Source organism: Protopterus annectens, chromosome 3.part1 (genome assembly GCF_019279795.1).
Source record: "Protopterus annectens isolate FY-2018-M chromosome 3.part1, PAN1.0, whole genome shotgun sequence".
In the NCBI taxonomy this organism is placed as follows: domain Eukaryota; kingdom Metazoa; phylum Chordata; order Ceratodontiformes; family Protopteridae; genus Protopterus; species Protopterus annectens.
In genome coordinates this window covers 1,707,339,391-1,707,354,862 of record NC_056732.1, presented here as the reverse complement: position 1 = coordinate 1,707,354,862, position 15,472 = coordinate 1,707,339,391, and the positions used below count along the sequence as shown (strand labels likewise).

Genomic DNA, 15,472 nt, shown 5'->3' with positions numbered 1-15,472 from the left:
CATGTTCAACCGGGCCAATGGTAGCAGAGGGATTGCAGCCGCCATAGATCCTAGGGCCCTCAGAATCAATTCCGCCGAAGGAGTTTGCAGATGAAGAATGGCCTGCACGTGTAACATCAGGTTCCGAAGTCGATCTGGAGTCAAGAACGCAAGCATCTGTCTGGAATCCAGTCTTGCCCCTATAAAATCTAGCATCTGTGTAGGGATGAGAGAGGATTTGGTCATGTTGATGGTTAATCCTAATAGTGGAGCCAGACCGAGAAAATAGTCCCTGCCTGAGCAAAGTAGATAAATAGAGAAGGTCGCTGAACTAAAGGCCTGCTTCCCAAGACGGTCCATCGTGCGAGACTCCTTGCTCGGAGGATGAACCGTGGGGCTCTCTTGAGCCAACGCTTTCTTAGAGGCTGCAGCCACCAACATGGCATCCACAGGGGGACCGCTGCTCCAATGTGATCTCTCTGCAGGGGGGCTCAAAATTTTGTCTGGGCGCTTGGGGATTGGCTCTACGGTGTCCGGTTCCTTCCAAGCCCTAGAGGATATGAGATCCACCAGGGGGTCGGGTGGAGGGGACACCCAAGAGGTAGATGGTCCTGCCTCGAACGCCTCAAGGAATACGGACTCGTCAGAGGAAGCCTTGGGGGCAGACCACCCACCTCTGATTTTGAGCATTTCCATGATGTCTCCAAAGGAGACATCCTCAGGGGGTGATCTCGGGGAGCCTTCCCCTTCATCCAAGTCCGTATCTTCTGTGAGACTCGCAGGGGAGTATATGTGCCTCCTTTTGCACTTTGCCTTCTGGGGAATCTCCTCGGGGGGGGGGGGCTGTCCGAGGAGTCCTCACGGGCTGTAACCTGTTCGACTGGAACTCCTAAAGGCGCTGAGGCAGGCTGCCCAGAGGTCCGGATGAGGGGAGCCAGGATCAGATGAGAAGGAGTGCAGGAGGGAGCCGAAGCCAGGACCGGAGGCCTGGAAGCACTCGACAGTGCCCTCTCCACCGCAGTGAAAGCCGAGGGGGAACCGCTCTCAGAAGAATCCGAGATCCGACTCCCACTCGGATCTGAAGCGGGGATCGGACCCGGCGCTGAAAACGTCGGATCCGAAGCACCAGTGTGCTCCGACCAGGACGGAGCCGAAAGCACACCGAATCCCTCGGATCCGAAGCTCGGCCCATGGCTCCGAGAGGTCGGATCCGACAGACTCGAGGGAAAAGTCGGAGCCGAAGTGCCCAGCACGGTCGGCTGCGACCTACCCCCGGATCCAACGTGGCTCGGCTCCGAGCCCGGAATGCGGGTCGGAGAAGGAGCTATAGGAGTGAAAAAAGGGGTCGAGCTCCCCCCCAGAGGGGGGGGGGGAGGCAAGAGCACTCCCATCTGTATCTGGGCCTGGATGAATCTCCTCATCATCCAGTCCATATCCACATCAGACATGCTAAAGGTGGACCTCGACGAGGCCACCGAGGCAGACCTGGAGTGTCGCCTCGATGACCTCGATGGGGACCGGATCACCTCCTCCTTGGGACCCGGGGAGAAACAAGGGGATCGGATCCGAGGAGGAGGAGATAGAGAAGACTTGGACGGGGAAGCCCTCTTGGCGGGCGGGGCCGATGAAGAGTCCTCGGCCCGCTGCTTAAGGTGCTTCTCCCGCCGCTTCTCTTTTCTGGCCTCCCTATCCTCCGGAGCCGAAGCGGGAGGTTGAGTCCCGGTCGGAGGAAGGGAGGCAGGGGTGACCGCTACCGGGGGGGGGGGGGTAGCGGGCACCGAAGCACCGGAGGCCGAAGCAGAGTCTGGGGGTAGAAGACCCGCTAAAACTAGCTTCGACCTTTGAGTGCCCTGGGGTTGAACGCAGCGCAAATCGTGCAACCCGATGAGAGGCGTTCAACCCCAAGGCACCTAACGCACCAAGTGTGGCCATCAGCCAGTGAAAGCTTGTGACCACACTCGGTGCATTTCGAAAAAATTGCTTTAGGGGCCTCCGACATACTGAAGTAAGCACACTCACTAGGCCCCTCATCCAGTCACACACACACGCTATGACCAGCGGGGGAGGGAGAATTATACTTAAAATAAAACAAGTTGTAAAAGTAAAAAGGGTAAACCTATCACCCACACAACCAGTCACTCAGAAGAAAAAATATAAAATCTTTTTTCTCACAAAACGCCAAGAGCTCTGAACCTAGCTGTTGCTTGAAGAGCGGCAAACTAGATCTGAGGTCAGTTAGGGCAGGCAGGGGATTACGGGTAAGGGGGAGGAGCTAGGAGCTTGGATCTATGCTATGTTAGAAGTTGCCAGCTCGGATCCGAGATCGGATCCGTATCCCACAGGTTGCTGACAAATGAAGTTCCTACTTCAGACTAAAGGTTTTCCCCAACAGGGCACTTATCTGAATTGTAGAAAACTTTCAGCGCTCAGACGAACGGTGGAAGCTGTCGTTCGGACTGGTGGCAGATGTGCAGACATTACTTTTATAGTAGATGTCAGGTGTTCTATGTGCAACATCACACATACCTTGCAGAAGCTCAAGTCTTTGGTATATTGGTCAGACTTTTAATGCAACATGGTAATAGAAGGACATCAACCACACCAAAAACTTTCTAATGTTAAAGAAAAAAAACTAACAATCTAAGTATATGAAAACTGTCGATTTAACTAGTTCACAGCAATGCTGTACTACTGACACCACTAAATTGCCCATCTGTTATATCTAACCCTAAATCTAAACCTAACCTAATTCTAATAAACCACAAACACACTAATCTAAATAGTAATACAGAGTGTAAAAACTCTCCAAAGGAAGATGAGAAATAGTTATAATCAAAAGAATACATTTGTAAAATATGAGAGTGCCCGAGAACACTTCCAAATTCTTCAGGCAGCAAATAAGATCAGAGGTATTAGGGTGGAGTTCAGGGAAATATGTTTAGGGGAGGACTCAGAGCCTTCGATCCAAAGAATGTTCAGAGTCGGTGCACAGGTTAGATCCGGTCAGATCCAACAACCACATGTTTAACCAGATGAAAACAGGTAACAGTGGATCTATGTATAAGCAATGCACAAAAAGAAAGTCATGAAAAGATAGCAAGTACATGCAAGCACCAGACTGTATGTCTTCTTCATTAACAAGTGACCAAGCTGCCACTGGCATTCTATAGTATCTGGAAGGTGGATGCTGATTCAATCTGCAAAACACATTTCATACAGAAGACTTATTTAAACTTACCTGCATGGAAAAGAGAACAACAGAAAAGCATACGATAGCTGTGATTCCAACTGCCATTATAACTGCTTCAGTGTCATAGAAGCTGGCTACCATTCCTACCATATACGACATGCACAATGTTATAACAGACTGCAAGACAGAAAAACAGTAAAATAAAGTCAAACTTACTCTGAAAAAAGTGTGGGGGGACAAACATGATAACATTAATTCTACACCACACCAAGTCTGCACCAAATTTCTCCCACGTCAACTCATTTTTCTGGTGAAAGAACAGTGGAGTATAAAAAAAAAAAAAAGTAATGTACTTACCATAACGTTCCATGCGAGTTGTTAATCTCGCCTTCATTCTTTACTGATGGGTTCGGAGCCAATCCCTCGGCTCCGAGTCGGCCAACTGCAAAGCTTGAGGTCTTCAAATAGCTCAAAGCCAAGTCCCTATCCCATGATGCACCTAGAGTTACCTAAGATCTTGTTTGCTGCGTATAATAATACCATATGTAATTCTTTCACTCCCAAGAGAAGGTATAGAAGGGTTGAGCAACCAGGGTGGATCCAACATCTCGGTCTTCTAAAAGCCCAGGAGGGGGTAGGAGGGAGGGATGTAAGAATGAAGGCGAGATGAAAACTCACATGGAACGTTATAAGTACATAACTTCTTTATATGAAGTTGTTCCATCTCACCATTCATTCTTTACTGATGGGTAGAGTCTCAAGCACTATCAACCAAGGGTGGCCCATGGGAGTATATTTCTCAGGACCGTGGATCCAAAGGAGGCCCTGGTCCCTGGAGGTCTTGTCAACTTTGTAATGAGTGATAAAGGTATGAGGTTTTGACCAAGTGGCTGCTGTGAAAATGTTATCAATAGGAAGTCTGGCAGAAAAGGCAGAGGATGTAGAAACAGCCCTGTTTGAGTGAGCCTTAATTTTATGCTGTAAAGGCATGTTAGCAGCTGAATAAGCAAAGGTGATACAATCAAGATAACCATTTAGAAATAGTTGTTTTAGCCACTGGTCCTCACTTCCTGGAGACTGAAAATGAAACAAAAAGCTGGTCTGATTTCCTGAAATCTTTTGTTCCATCCAAATAAAATCTGAGCTGTCTGTGAACATCAAGTTTGTGCAGCATGTACTAATTGTTTGAATGGTTGGGGAAGAAGACTGGCAAATCAATAACTTGGTTGAGATTAGTTTCAGTGCAAATTTTGGGAAAGAAGGAGGGGTTTGTTCTAAGTGCGACTCTGTCAGCATGGAATATCAAATAAGGAGGCTTGATGGATAAAGCCTAAAGCTCTGACACACTGAGGGCAGAAATAACAGCTACTAAAAAGATGGTTTTCCATGACAAAAATATGAGGTCACATGAGGAATCTGGTTCAAATGGCGGAAGAATTATACGGGAAAGCATAAAATTTAGATTCTATGGAGAATAGGGAGATTTCACAGGTGGTCTAATATAAAAGGTCCCTTTGAGAAAGGCTTTGGATAACGTGTGTGACAAAATATTCAATCCTTCGAATCAGAGATGCAAATTTGAAATGTCAGCTAGGTGAAGCAGCTCCTTTGTTGAAAATCATAGTCAAGAACTCTAAAATGGAGGCCCATAGGGGCTTGGGTAAGAATAAATATTGTTTTTGGAGGCCCATATAGAATTTTTTTTCCATTTGCTAAGATAAAGCTTCCTTGTAGAAGATTTATGAGAGGATAAGGGAATTTGCTTTGTCTCATTGCAAAGGTTATGGAACCTGGCTATGATGGGAATTGGAGCAGTCAAGCTGTCAGCTTCAGGGACTGCAGAGAGGGATGAAGTTGTCCTGACGAGTTAATCAGAAGGTCCGGAACTGGGTCCAGAATCCAAGGGTCCTCCAAAAGATGAAGTCGAAGGAAGGGGAACCAAATCTGATGAGGCCAATGAGGAGCTATTATAATGATGGCCCTTCCCAGGGTTTTTGCTTTCTGTAGAACCTTGGGTATCAACAGGATTGGTGGAAATGCATAGAGGAGACCCAAAAGCCAATCGTGTATGAGTGCGTCCCTTGGGCCTTCTCCCAGAGAGGGAATCAGGGCAAAGTAGCTTCTGCATTTCGTGTTCATGTGACTGACAAAAAGGTCACAGCAAGGCTGGCCCCACCTGTGGAATATCCTGTCCACTATTTCTTTCTTGAGAGACCACTCATGGGGCAACAAAATTGCTTTGCTCAGCTTGTCTGCTATCACGTTGGATTTCCCCGAGATGTGCGTTGCCAACAGAAAGCTCTGGCTGGAAATAGCCCAATGCCATTCTCAGAGAGCCTCGCGACAAAGAGGGTAAGACCCAGTTCCTCCTTGTTTGCTCAAATACCAGACCACTGATGTTGTCTGTCTGAAACGCAATTGTACCCAGAGGAAGAAAGTCCTGAAAGTAATGCAACGCCAAAAGTACTGCTCTAATCTCTAGGACACTGATATGCACATGTGTCTCTTGATCGGTCCATGTGCCTTGGGCTGTCTTTCCCTGAAAATACCGCCCCCACCCTATCATGGAACAGTCTGTGGTCACTGTGGCCACAGGAGGGGGTAGCAGAAATGGGCGTCCTATCATGACCTGAAGTGAGGTCAACCACCACTGAAGAGCCTTTTTGCAGGAATTTGTGATTATCATGTGAGACAAGGAAAGCCCTTGGTAAGACCACTGAGTGAACAGCCACTGTAGTATTCGCATGTGCATATGACCTAGTGGTATGGCTAGAACTGCTGCTGCCATCAGTCTTAACAATTTCAGAACTTCTTGCTTTGTCTCTGGATATCAGAATGCAGACATGCTGATGAAGAAGAAACACTCTTTCTAGTGGAAGCCTTAGTGTGGTGGTGTCCAGTTCTGCTCCGATAAAAACGATATGCTGCGATGGCGACAAACCAGATTTTTCTGAGTTGAATGTGATGCCCAGTTGATTGCAGAGTGACAGCGTGGACTCCCTGGCCTGAATGAGTTGATGCCCGGCACTTGCGAACAGCTTCTGCTTCGGGCACCACGCGGCAAGAAAAAGGGGAAAATGGCGTCGGCTGATGCTTTTATATCCAGACGCTCTGACGTCGGGGAAAGTGCGACATCAGCCGAGGCCAGACCCAGACTTTGGAATCCGGCCGACCGAAGGGCTGCCTGAGGCAGGACAACCCATATGTTATGACTGCAGATGCATCCTTGAAGGACATCTTCTCTTTTTTTTTTACAGATTTGTTCAGTCTGCTGAGGTCCAATATGGGTCTCCAGTCCCCCGTCGTTTTTGGAACTAAAAAGAATATTGAGTAAGTTCCAGATCCTGTCTGGTCTGCTGGGACTGGTTGGATGACTTTTTCTTAGCAACGTTTGGACCTCTCTATTGTTGCTTGTTCCCTGCAACTGGGTGGAATGTCCGGCATTTTTCTTATGGGTGGAGGAGGTGTGGCAAATGGGATGAGGTATCCTCTGGAAATGAGACTTTGTACCCAGTTGTCTTTTGTTATTTTGAGCCAGGCGTCTGGGTACAAAGATAAGCGATCCTCGACTGCCTCCAGAGCAGGACAGTCAGGCCTCCTTTCAGGAGCACTGGTAGGGCTTCCCAGAGAAGTGATCTCTGTCACCTTGGTGTTGCGGACTCCCTCTGCCACGAGGCGGCATCTTCCATTATTGCCCCCTCCTCTGCCTCTGGAGGGGGGTTCACCATGTGTGTCTTGAAAGGCTCCTTGGGCTTTTTGGAACCACATTTTTCCTCCCTTTTGACCCTTACGGTAGTGTCTGCAAAGGGTGGAAAAATGGACCCCAATGGCAGACAGAGTCTTTCCATCCTGCTCACACCTGGTTAAGGTTTCCTTCACTTTAGGTCCGAAAGGGGATGAGCCATCAAAGGGGGTATTCATGAAGGATGACTTGAAGGGCTCTGCGACGGAACACAAGTGCATCCAGGAGTATCTCCTAAGACAACTCCTGTAGCCGCTGCCCTACTCATTCCACCAGTTGCATATGAAATGAGGCACATGGATGAGTTTACTATAGAATTGAGGGTAGCAAGCTGGGCGGCAACTTTGTCAGTAGCTCCTCCAGCTACTGCACTCTGAAGAGCATCTCCTGGCTCTTTAAGGAGATCGTTTTGTAATCTGGTAAAATGGTTTAAATAGTTGAGCGAAGAGCAAAAGTCACTGAACTAAACATGCGCTTCCCATATCTATCCATGATCCTGGAGTCGCTGTTAGGAGGATGGACAGATGAGTAAGTTTCAGACATTTCCTTTTTGGTGACTGCCGCCACTACCATGGCATAAACTAGCACACCTTTTGTCAAGGGGGCAGACATGAACTTAGTAGGCCTCCTAGGAACAGGCTCCATAGTATCCTGAGACTTCCATGCCCTTCGTGAGACCAGCTGCATCAGCTCATTGAAGGGCGGAGACACCCAAGAGGTGGAGGGCTAAGACCTGAAAGCCTTCAGGAGAAAGTACAGTTTTGTACCTACCATAAATGTAGATATCTGATAGGTATGCATCTGCAGTCATCACATATGGGTTGTCCTGCCTCGGGCAGCCCTTCGGTCAGCCGGATTCCAAAGTCTGGGTCCGGCGTCGGCTGATGTCGCATTTTCCCCGATGTCAGAGCGCCTGGGGTATAAAAGCATCCGCCGACGCCATCTTCCTCAGTTTTTCTTGCCCCAGATGCCAGGTGCCCTCTAAGGAAGGCTAAACTTGGAGAGATGCAATAAAAATCCAAACATGCACAATATAAAAAACAAATACACCATAATAGATCCCCCCAGCTAGCTATTAGAGGGGTAAGTACCCAAGAAATACCACTGAGGGGAAGGAGGGAGGGTAAACCTGACTGCAGATGCATACCTATCGGACATCTACATTTATGGTAGGTACAAAACTGCACTATGTCCTTCAAGGATGCATCTGCAGTCATCACATATGGGTAGAATACCATAGCCAATCTGGGGGTGGAGGAACTATGTAAAGGATGGTGTAGCTAAAATGCCCTGCAGGACTGCCGTAGCAAAGCCTGCTCTGGATCTGGAATATAAAGGTAAATTGTAATGCTTGGCAAATGTATGCATGGAGCTCCATGTAGCAGCTTCTAAAATGTCCTTGGTAGCCACCCCTCTTAAGAAGGCTGTGGAGGTGGCTGTGGCTCTCGTGGAATGTGGTCTAATGTTAGCTGGCACAGTTTTTCCATGAAAGGAGTAACACAAACGAATGCAATTCCCTATCCATTTTGAAATTGTCTGTTTGGAAATTGCTTTTCCTTGTGTACCAGCAGCATATGCTACCAACACAGCTGGTCAGTTTTCCTGTAACCTTTAGTTCTGTCCAAGTAGTAGCGCAACTGTCTGTGTATGTCCAGAGTGTGTAGAAGTTTTTCCCCTTTGTTTTGTGGATTTGGGAAAAGGGTAGGTAAATGAATAGCTTGATTTAATGATACCCTGGATACCACCTTTGGCATAAATGTAGGATTGGTTCTCAGTGAAACTCTGTCCTGATGAAAAATAAGAAAAGGCTGTACTGCCATAAGGGCCTGTAACTCAGATACTCTTCTTGCTGAGGTTATGGCCTGAAGGAAGGCAGTCTTCCAAGACAGGAACTGTAGTTCTGCAGATGCTGCTGGTTCAAAGGGAGGCAGTGTTAGTTTTTCCAACACGAAGTTAAGGTCCCAAGTAGGTAGAGGTGGTTTCCTTGGAGGATTGATGTTTTTGATTCCTCTTAGAAATTGTCTTAGGAGAGGATGAGAGAAGACAGGCGGATCAGTATTGTACTCTGCTGAAATTGCTGAAGCATGAATTTTAATGGAGGAGTAAGACAGACCATTGTGGAACATTTCTGCCAAGTATTCCAGGATATGTGCCATGCTCATCACTGTCGCATCTAGGCCCTTTGCAGTGTTCCAAATGTGAAATCTTTTCCATTTTGCTGAATATGCCTTTCTTGTGGAAGGCCTGCGAGCTTCCATAATAATATCTTTCACTCTCTGGGATAGCTTATCCTGAGGAGTAGTCAAGGTATTTTCCAGGCTGTTAGTTGCAAGGTTTTCAGGTTGGGATGCAGAGTTTTGTAATTGTGCTGTGTCAGCAGAAGTGGCCATAGAGGAAGAGGCCATGGTTTTGTACGTGACATGCTCTTTAACAGTGGGTACCAGTGCTGTCTTGGCCAGTCCGGAGCTATCAGAATCACCTTTGGCTACTCTGTCCTGATCTTCAGTAAAACCTTGGTCATTAATGGGAGAGGCGGAAATGCATACACTGTTAGAGTTCTCCAGCTGAAAGAGAGGGCCGTCCACTTTCCATGCTTGTGGGTGGTATGTCCTTGAGCAGAATTTCTTCAGTTGATGATTGTAGGGGGAGGCAAAAAGATCTAAGTCCGGTCTCCCCCATGATTGCGTTATCTGTAGAAAGATGTCTGGGTGCAGCATCCATTCGTGTGCATCCATGATATTTCTGCTTAAGCTGTCCGCCAGTATATTGTCTTTCCCTGGCACAAACTAGGATTGCAGCTGTATATTGAGTTTTAAGGAAAGTTCCCATAAATTCATTGCCAGTCTGCAAAGAGGATAGGAGTGGGTGCCTCCTTGCTTGTTTATGTACCACATAACCGTGGTGTTGTCTGTCCTTATTAACAGATGGCCATGATGCAGAAAAGGTTTGAAGACTTCGACTGCATGTATCACTGCCAGCATTTCCTTTTGGTTTATGTGCATGCATAGCTCTTTTTGTGACCATAGACCTTGAATGCATCTGCCCTCCATGTACGCTCCCCATCCGTGGTCTGAAGCGTCTGTTGCAATGGTTTGGCTGGCTATTGGTTTGTTGAAAGGCAGACCCCTGTTTGACTGGCTTGATTGAGCCCACCACAGAAATTCCTTTTGAAGGCATGGAATAAGTGGTATCAAAGTTTCCAGGCTGTGACTGTGCTGAGTCCATAAACTCCTTAGGTACCATTGTAGTTTCCTCATATGTAGACTTGCTTGCGGAATCAGTAGTATGCAAGAAGCCATGTAACCCAGGGCTTGCAGGATATTCCTTGCAGTCAGCTGGGTTTGTCTTGTCAGATTTCTGAAGTAATCTGGTAGTTGACTTTGTTTTTCTTCTGTGAGGAAGGCCATTTGGGTGGTTGTATCTAGATCTGCACCCAGGAAGGTTATTCTTTGGGATGGAACAAGTCTTCATTTGTAAAAGTTGACTGTGTATCCCAAGGCCTTAAGTAGGTGAATGGCATAATTCAAATGTTTTACCAAAGTTTGTTGGCTGTCCGCTTGTATAAGGCAGTCATCCAGATATGGGTATATTTGCATCCCCTGAAGTCTGCAGTGTGCAATTACTGATGCCAGGCATTTCGTGAATACTCTGGGTGCAGTAGATAAGCCAAAGGGCAATGCTGAGAATTGATAATGCTCTGACCCTGCAAGAAATCTGAGGTATCTTCTGCAACTTTGTCTGATAGGGACATGCAGGTATGCCTCCTTGAGGTCTAGAGTTACCAGCCAAGACCCCTTGCCCAGCATGGGAAAGAGCTGCTGTAGAGTCAGCATTTTGAACTTTGGTACAATGAGATAGGTGTTCAGAGCGGACAAGTCGAGAATAGGCCTCCATTGTTATTCTTTTCTTGGAACAAGGAATAGTCTGGAATAAAACCCTTGGCCTTGTTCTGAGAGAGGGACTTTTTCTATTGCTTTCATTTGCATTAAGCTGGAAACTTGTTTCAAAGCCTCTGCCCTTTGATTTGGTGGCAGGTCTGGCATGCCCTTTCTTTTTGGTAATGTGTGGAAATGAAACCTGTATTGCTTGTCTATTATTTGTAGTGTCCATTTGTCCCTTGTAATACTGTGCCAATTTTTTTAAAATAAAGAAAGCTTTCTGCCCAAAGGTGCTTCCAATTGAGCCCTGGTTGGCGGTGTCAAAGTAAAGTCATTGAGCTTGTCCTTGTGCAGCAGTTGAGGGTCCTGCATTACCTCTCTGGTTGGGAGGCTGCCACTGACGTCCTCTGTAGGAGCCTCTAGCTTGCCCTCTACCTCTGGCACGCCTGTTCTTGCCTCTCTGAAATCTCTCTGTGTCTGGAAAGGACCAATTCTTGGAAGGCCAATTCCTGCTGAATCTTGGTGGTTGTACTTGGAGAAAATCTTTGACTGTTTGTACTGATTTTGCTTTTTCTTCAAATTTCTTTAGGACCTCCTGAGCCGTGGAGCCAAATAACTTTTGTTTTTCCAGTGGAGCATCCAGCAGCTTTGCTTTAACATGATCTGGCAGAGATTGTTCCTTCAGCCAAGCATGCCTACGTACGACTGCGCCAGTCATAGCTGACCTACATGAAGCTTCCAATGCATCATAACCACATTGCAAGAAATGGTTGCTAACTTGTTGAGAGTTATGTACCAGATCCTGAAGGGACTTACGGTCTAGGGGTTCAGGTGAAGACAGTTTTTTATGCAATTCATCTAACAAATACTCTTGGTACTGTATCATATGAAATTGACAATTTAATGCCCTCATTGAAAGAGTAGCAGAAGTATACACTTTTTTGCCCCATCTCTCTAAAGCTCTGGACTCCCTTTCTGAGGGGAGGGGATTTTTAGCAGTGGCTGCTGCAACCCCTTTAGGGCCCTGGGAGATAGTTTCTGGATCTGCAGAGTGGGCCTTGTAAAGGTAAAAATGCGAGTCCGGGACCCTGTAGTACCTATCGGGTTTGGCAGGAGCCGGAGGAAGAGAATCAGGGGTTGTGCTAGAGTCAGAGTACACATCATCAATTACACTTAAAACAGGAGGAATAGCTAAAGGCCCATGCTGAGGCAAATGTAAAAAGGTCCTTAATCTTTTCCTGGAATCAGAGAATTCCTGGCCCTGCCATTGGAAATGCTCCCTCATGGTGTGTAGTGTCTCCCCAAAGGAAAACTCTTCAGGAGGGGAGGCCGAGGGAATAGATTCCTCTGCATCAGAATCCTCGTAGGCCGAAAAAGCCTCCTCCTGGTGGTCTGAGGGAGTAGAGCCATCAGAGGCCTCATCTGAGGAGAGGGGATCAGAGGGCTCAACCCTGGGCCTTTTGTCTGGTGGAGGTTGAGAGCCCCTGTCCGGATGAGGTTGAGAGCCCCTAATTAAGGAGATAAGATCCTCTGCTAAGCTTAGAATCTGTGAACCAGTAGAGGGCCCCTGAGGGATAACCTTGGGAGGCAAAGCTTTTGAAAGTTTAGCAGCTTTAGCCCTGGAGAATGCCTTAATGGACATGGAAGCAGGAGGCCTGGCTGCACCACGTGCTGGTGTGGATTTGTCTAAAGGAATGGTGTTGGAAGGTTCCAGTACACCAGTTTCTGTTGGCAATTCAATAACCGACTCGGCCGGGGCCTCCGGGACCGAGGTAGTCGGTTGAGCGGTTTCGGTAATAGGAGGTACCAAGGACTCAGTTTCAGCCGAGACCGAGACACTCGCGGTAGGCCTGGCCGGGGTTTCAGCCGAAACCACGGTCCGCGTGGGTCGGTCCTTGTCCTTCCGTTTCTTAACTAAATGAGAAGTTGGAGTCTCCGACGGCATCTTATACGAGTAACTAGCCCCAAAAAATTCATCTGCAAACTCCGCCCGACGTCTAAGAGTGCGTCGGTTGAAGGAAGCACAGGCTGAACAGGCCGAGACATCGTGGTCTGGGCCTAGGCAGGGGAGGCAGTAAGAGTGGAAATCCTTATGAGGTATTTGTTTCCCACAACTCAAACAATTATTAACTTTATCTGACATCGGCTGAGGCAAGAAAGAGTCCCCAACGGGGTACTTAGCTTTTTTGAAGTCTTCGGTAGCTGAATTACAGGAGCTGGCCGACCGGCACTTGCGAACTGCTTCTGCTTCGGGCACCACGCGGCAAGAAAGACTGGGGAAGATGGCGTCGGTGGATGCTTTTATACCCCAGGCACTCTGACGTCGAGGAAAATGCGACATCAGCCGACGCCGGACCCAGACTTTGGAATCCGGCCGACCGAAGGGCTGTCCGAGGCAGGACAACCCATATGTGATGACTGCAGATGCATCCTTGAAGGACATCTGACTCATCCTCAGTAGGGTTTTTGGACTGCCAGTCACCCCTCTGCCTCAGGATTTCAAGTATCTCAACAAATGAGATATCTTCAGAGGGGGACCGTGGGGACCCTTCTGACTCATCCAAGTCAGTATCAGAAGTTAAAGATTCCTGGGGGGGAGTCTAGATGTTTACTCTTACACAATCTCTTCCTGGGAACCTCATCAGTGGGAGCTTCTGGCGAGGTCTCGGAAAAGCAAGGGCCAGCCAATTGGGCTTCCTGAGGCTCTGGGTCTCTACGCTTGGTCAGGATGTGTGAGGCAGAAGCATACACAGGTGTTTTAAGGGAGGAGGAAGCCAGACCGGAGATCAAGGATGTCTTAGGAGACATGACTCTCCTCATGGCATTAAAAGCACCTCTGCTCTGATGCGAGGAAATCGTCGATACCCCCAGCACTGGGACAGCGGGCTCCTAACCAGAGGTAGGAGCTGAGCTCATCTGAGCCGAAGCCCCGAGAGGCAGAGTTGGAAAAGACAAGTCGGTCCGACTATCCTCCCCGGACCTGACCAGTGTGTGTCAGTTCCTAGAGTCCTCGATCGGCACCAAGAATGTCAGAGTGAAAGGAGCTGAAGACACTGAAGCAGGCGTCAGCTCTGAGTGTTCCACAATCAACAAGTCTAACTCCTTCGGCTCCGAAGGACCAGCATGGCTCGGAGGAGGAACAGTTTGAGCTGGTGTAAGGGTCTTCGGCTCCGAAGCCATTTGGGTTGAAGCCGATAATATTTTTGCCAAGCCCGGTGCCCATAACAGCTTCTGCACCACATAATCCACATCCAGATCAGAAAGGCTGATAGAGGACCGAGATGAGCGCACCAAAGGTGGTACCGACTGTAATAATGGACTCTTAGGAGTTTCGGATACCAGTTCCAAGACTGCGGAACATCTCCAAAAAGAAAAGATGGTCAGTTCCGATGGCAGTGGAGCCGAAGTCAAATATTTTTTTGATTTCTTTGATTCAGAAGTCTTAGAAGACTTTGAGGACTTGCTGGATCCATCTTGGTCGCTCAGAGCTTCTTGGAAGGATGGTTTCAACAAACCTCTGTCTATTAATTTTCTTTTCCTTTCCTGTAGGACCCTGGAGGAGAAGGAATGGCATATAGAACAGCTATCCTGTAAATGCAGGGCTCCTAGACAGTACACACAATTTACATGGCTGTCTGTTACAGACATCTTTTGGCCACATTTTGGGCACTTTTGAAACTTGACTTAGGATGCTTCTCTTGGTCAGCCATTGTAATCGCAGAGAAAATTACTGTCACCACAAAAAATTCTTAACTTTTAGTTATGTACTTACCATAACTTTAGATGTTTGGGATCCATCTCGCCTACATTCTGTACTGATGGGCTCGGAGCCGATCCCTCGGCTCCGACTCGGCACGCTATGCTATAGAGCGAGGCCTCTTATTGGCTGAGCTATTTCTTATCCCAGGATGCACCACCACTAATCCCCCAGATCTTGTTTGTCCGCATTCATGCACACATGCATAACTTGTTTATATAACATTGTTAGATGTTTCAAGATGAAACAACAGTATTCGGATCTTCTGATATCCTCTGATCTCCAAGGAAGGGGGAAGGAGGGTGGGTTATTAGGAATGTAGGCGAGATGGATCCCAAACAACTAAAGTTATGGTAAGTACATAACTAAAAGATGTTATGTGATCCTATCTCGCCTACATTCTGTACTGATGGGACAGCGTCCCTAGCACCTAAATCCTGGGTGGCTCATTGGAAAACACTCCTGAGCACTGTGGAACCAAATGAAGCTCGTCCTCTAGATGCCACATCCAATTTGTAGTGGGAAATGAAAGTGTGTGGGGAAGACCAAGTAGCTGCAGCACAAATGTCACTAATGGCAAGCTTAGAATGAAATGCTATCGAAATAGCCATAGCCCTTGTAGAATGAGCTTTGACAGAGGTGGTAAGCTCTTTGTTAGAATAAGAATAAGCTTGAGTAATACAGTCCCTGATCCATTTGGCAATAGTGACCTTTGTGACAGCTTTGCCCAATTTATTGTTTGCAAAGGATACAAACAACTGATCTGTTCTCCTTGTTTGTTTGGTCCTGTCTAAGTAAAAACGTAACTGCCTGTGGACATCTAGTGTGTGGAATATAAATTCCGCTTTGTTAGAATATTTTGGAAAAAAGACTGGAAGTTCTAACGATTGTTGTAAGCAGAAACTGGAACAAACTTTAGGGACAAA

General features: G+C 47.4%; 1 protein-coding gene across 1 annotated transcript in view; it reads right to left on the bottom strand.

The window, feature by feature from the left end:
• GRINA (glutamate ionotropic receptor NMDA type subunit associated protein 1) overlaps nt 1-15,472 on the bottom strand; it is a gene marked incomplete in the record, with an annotated part of 1,506,806 nt that overhangs the window by 699,323 nt on the left and 792,011 nt on the right. The window contains 1 exon segment of the mRNA XM_044067718.1: nt 3,218-3,346. Within this exon segment, the coding sequence (XP_043923653.1) occupies nt 3,218-3,346 (129 nt within the window).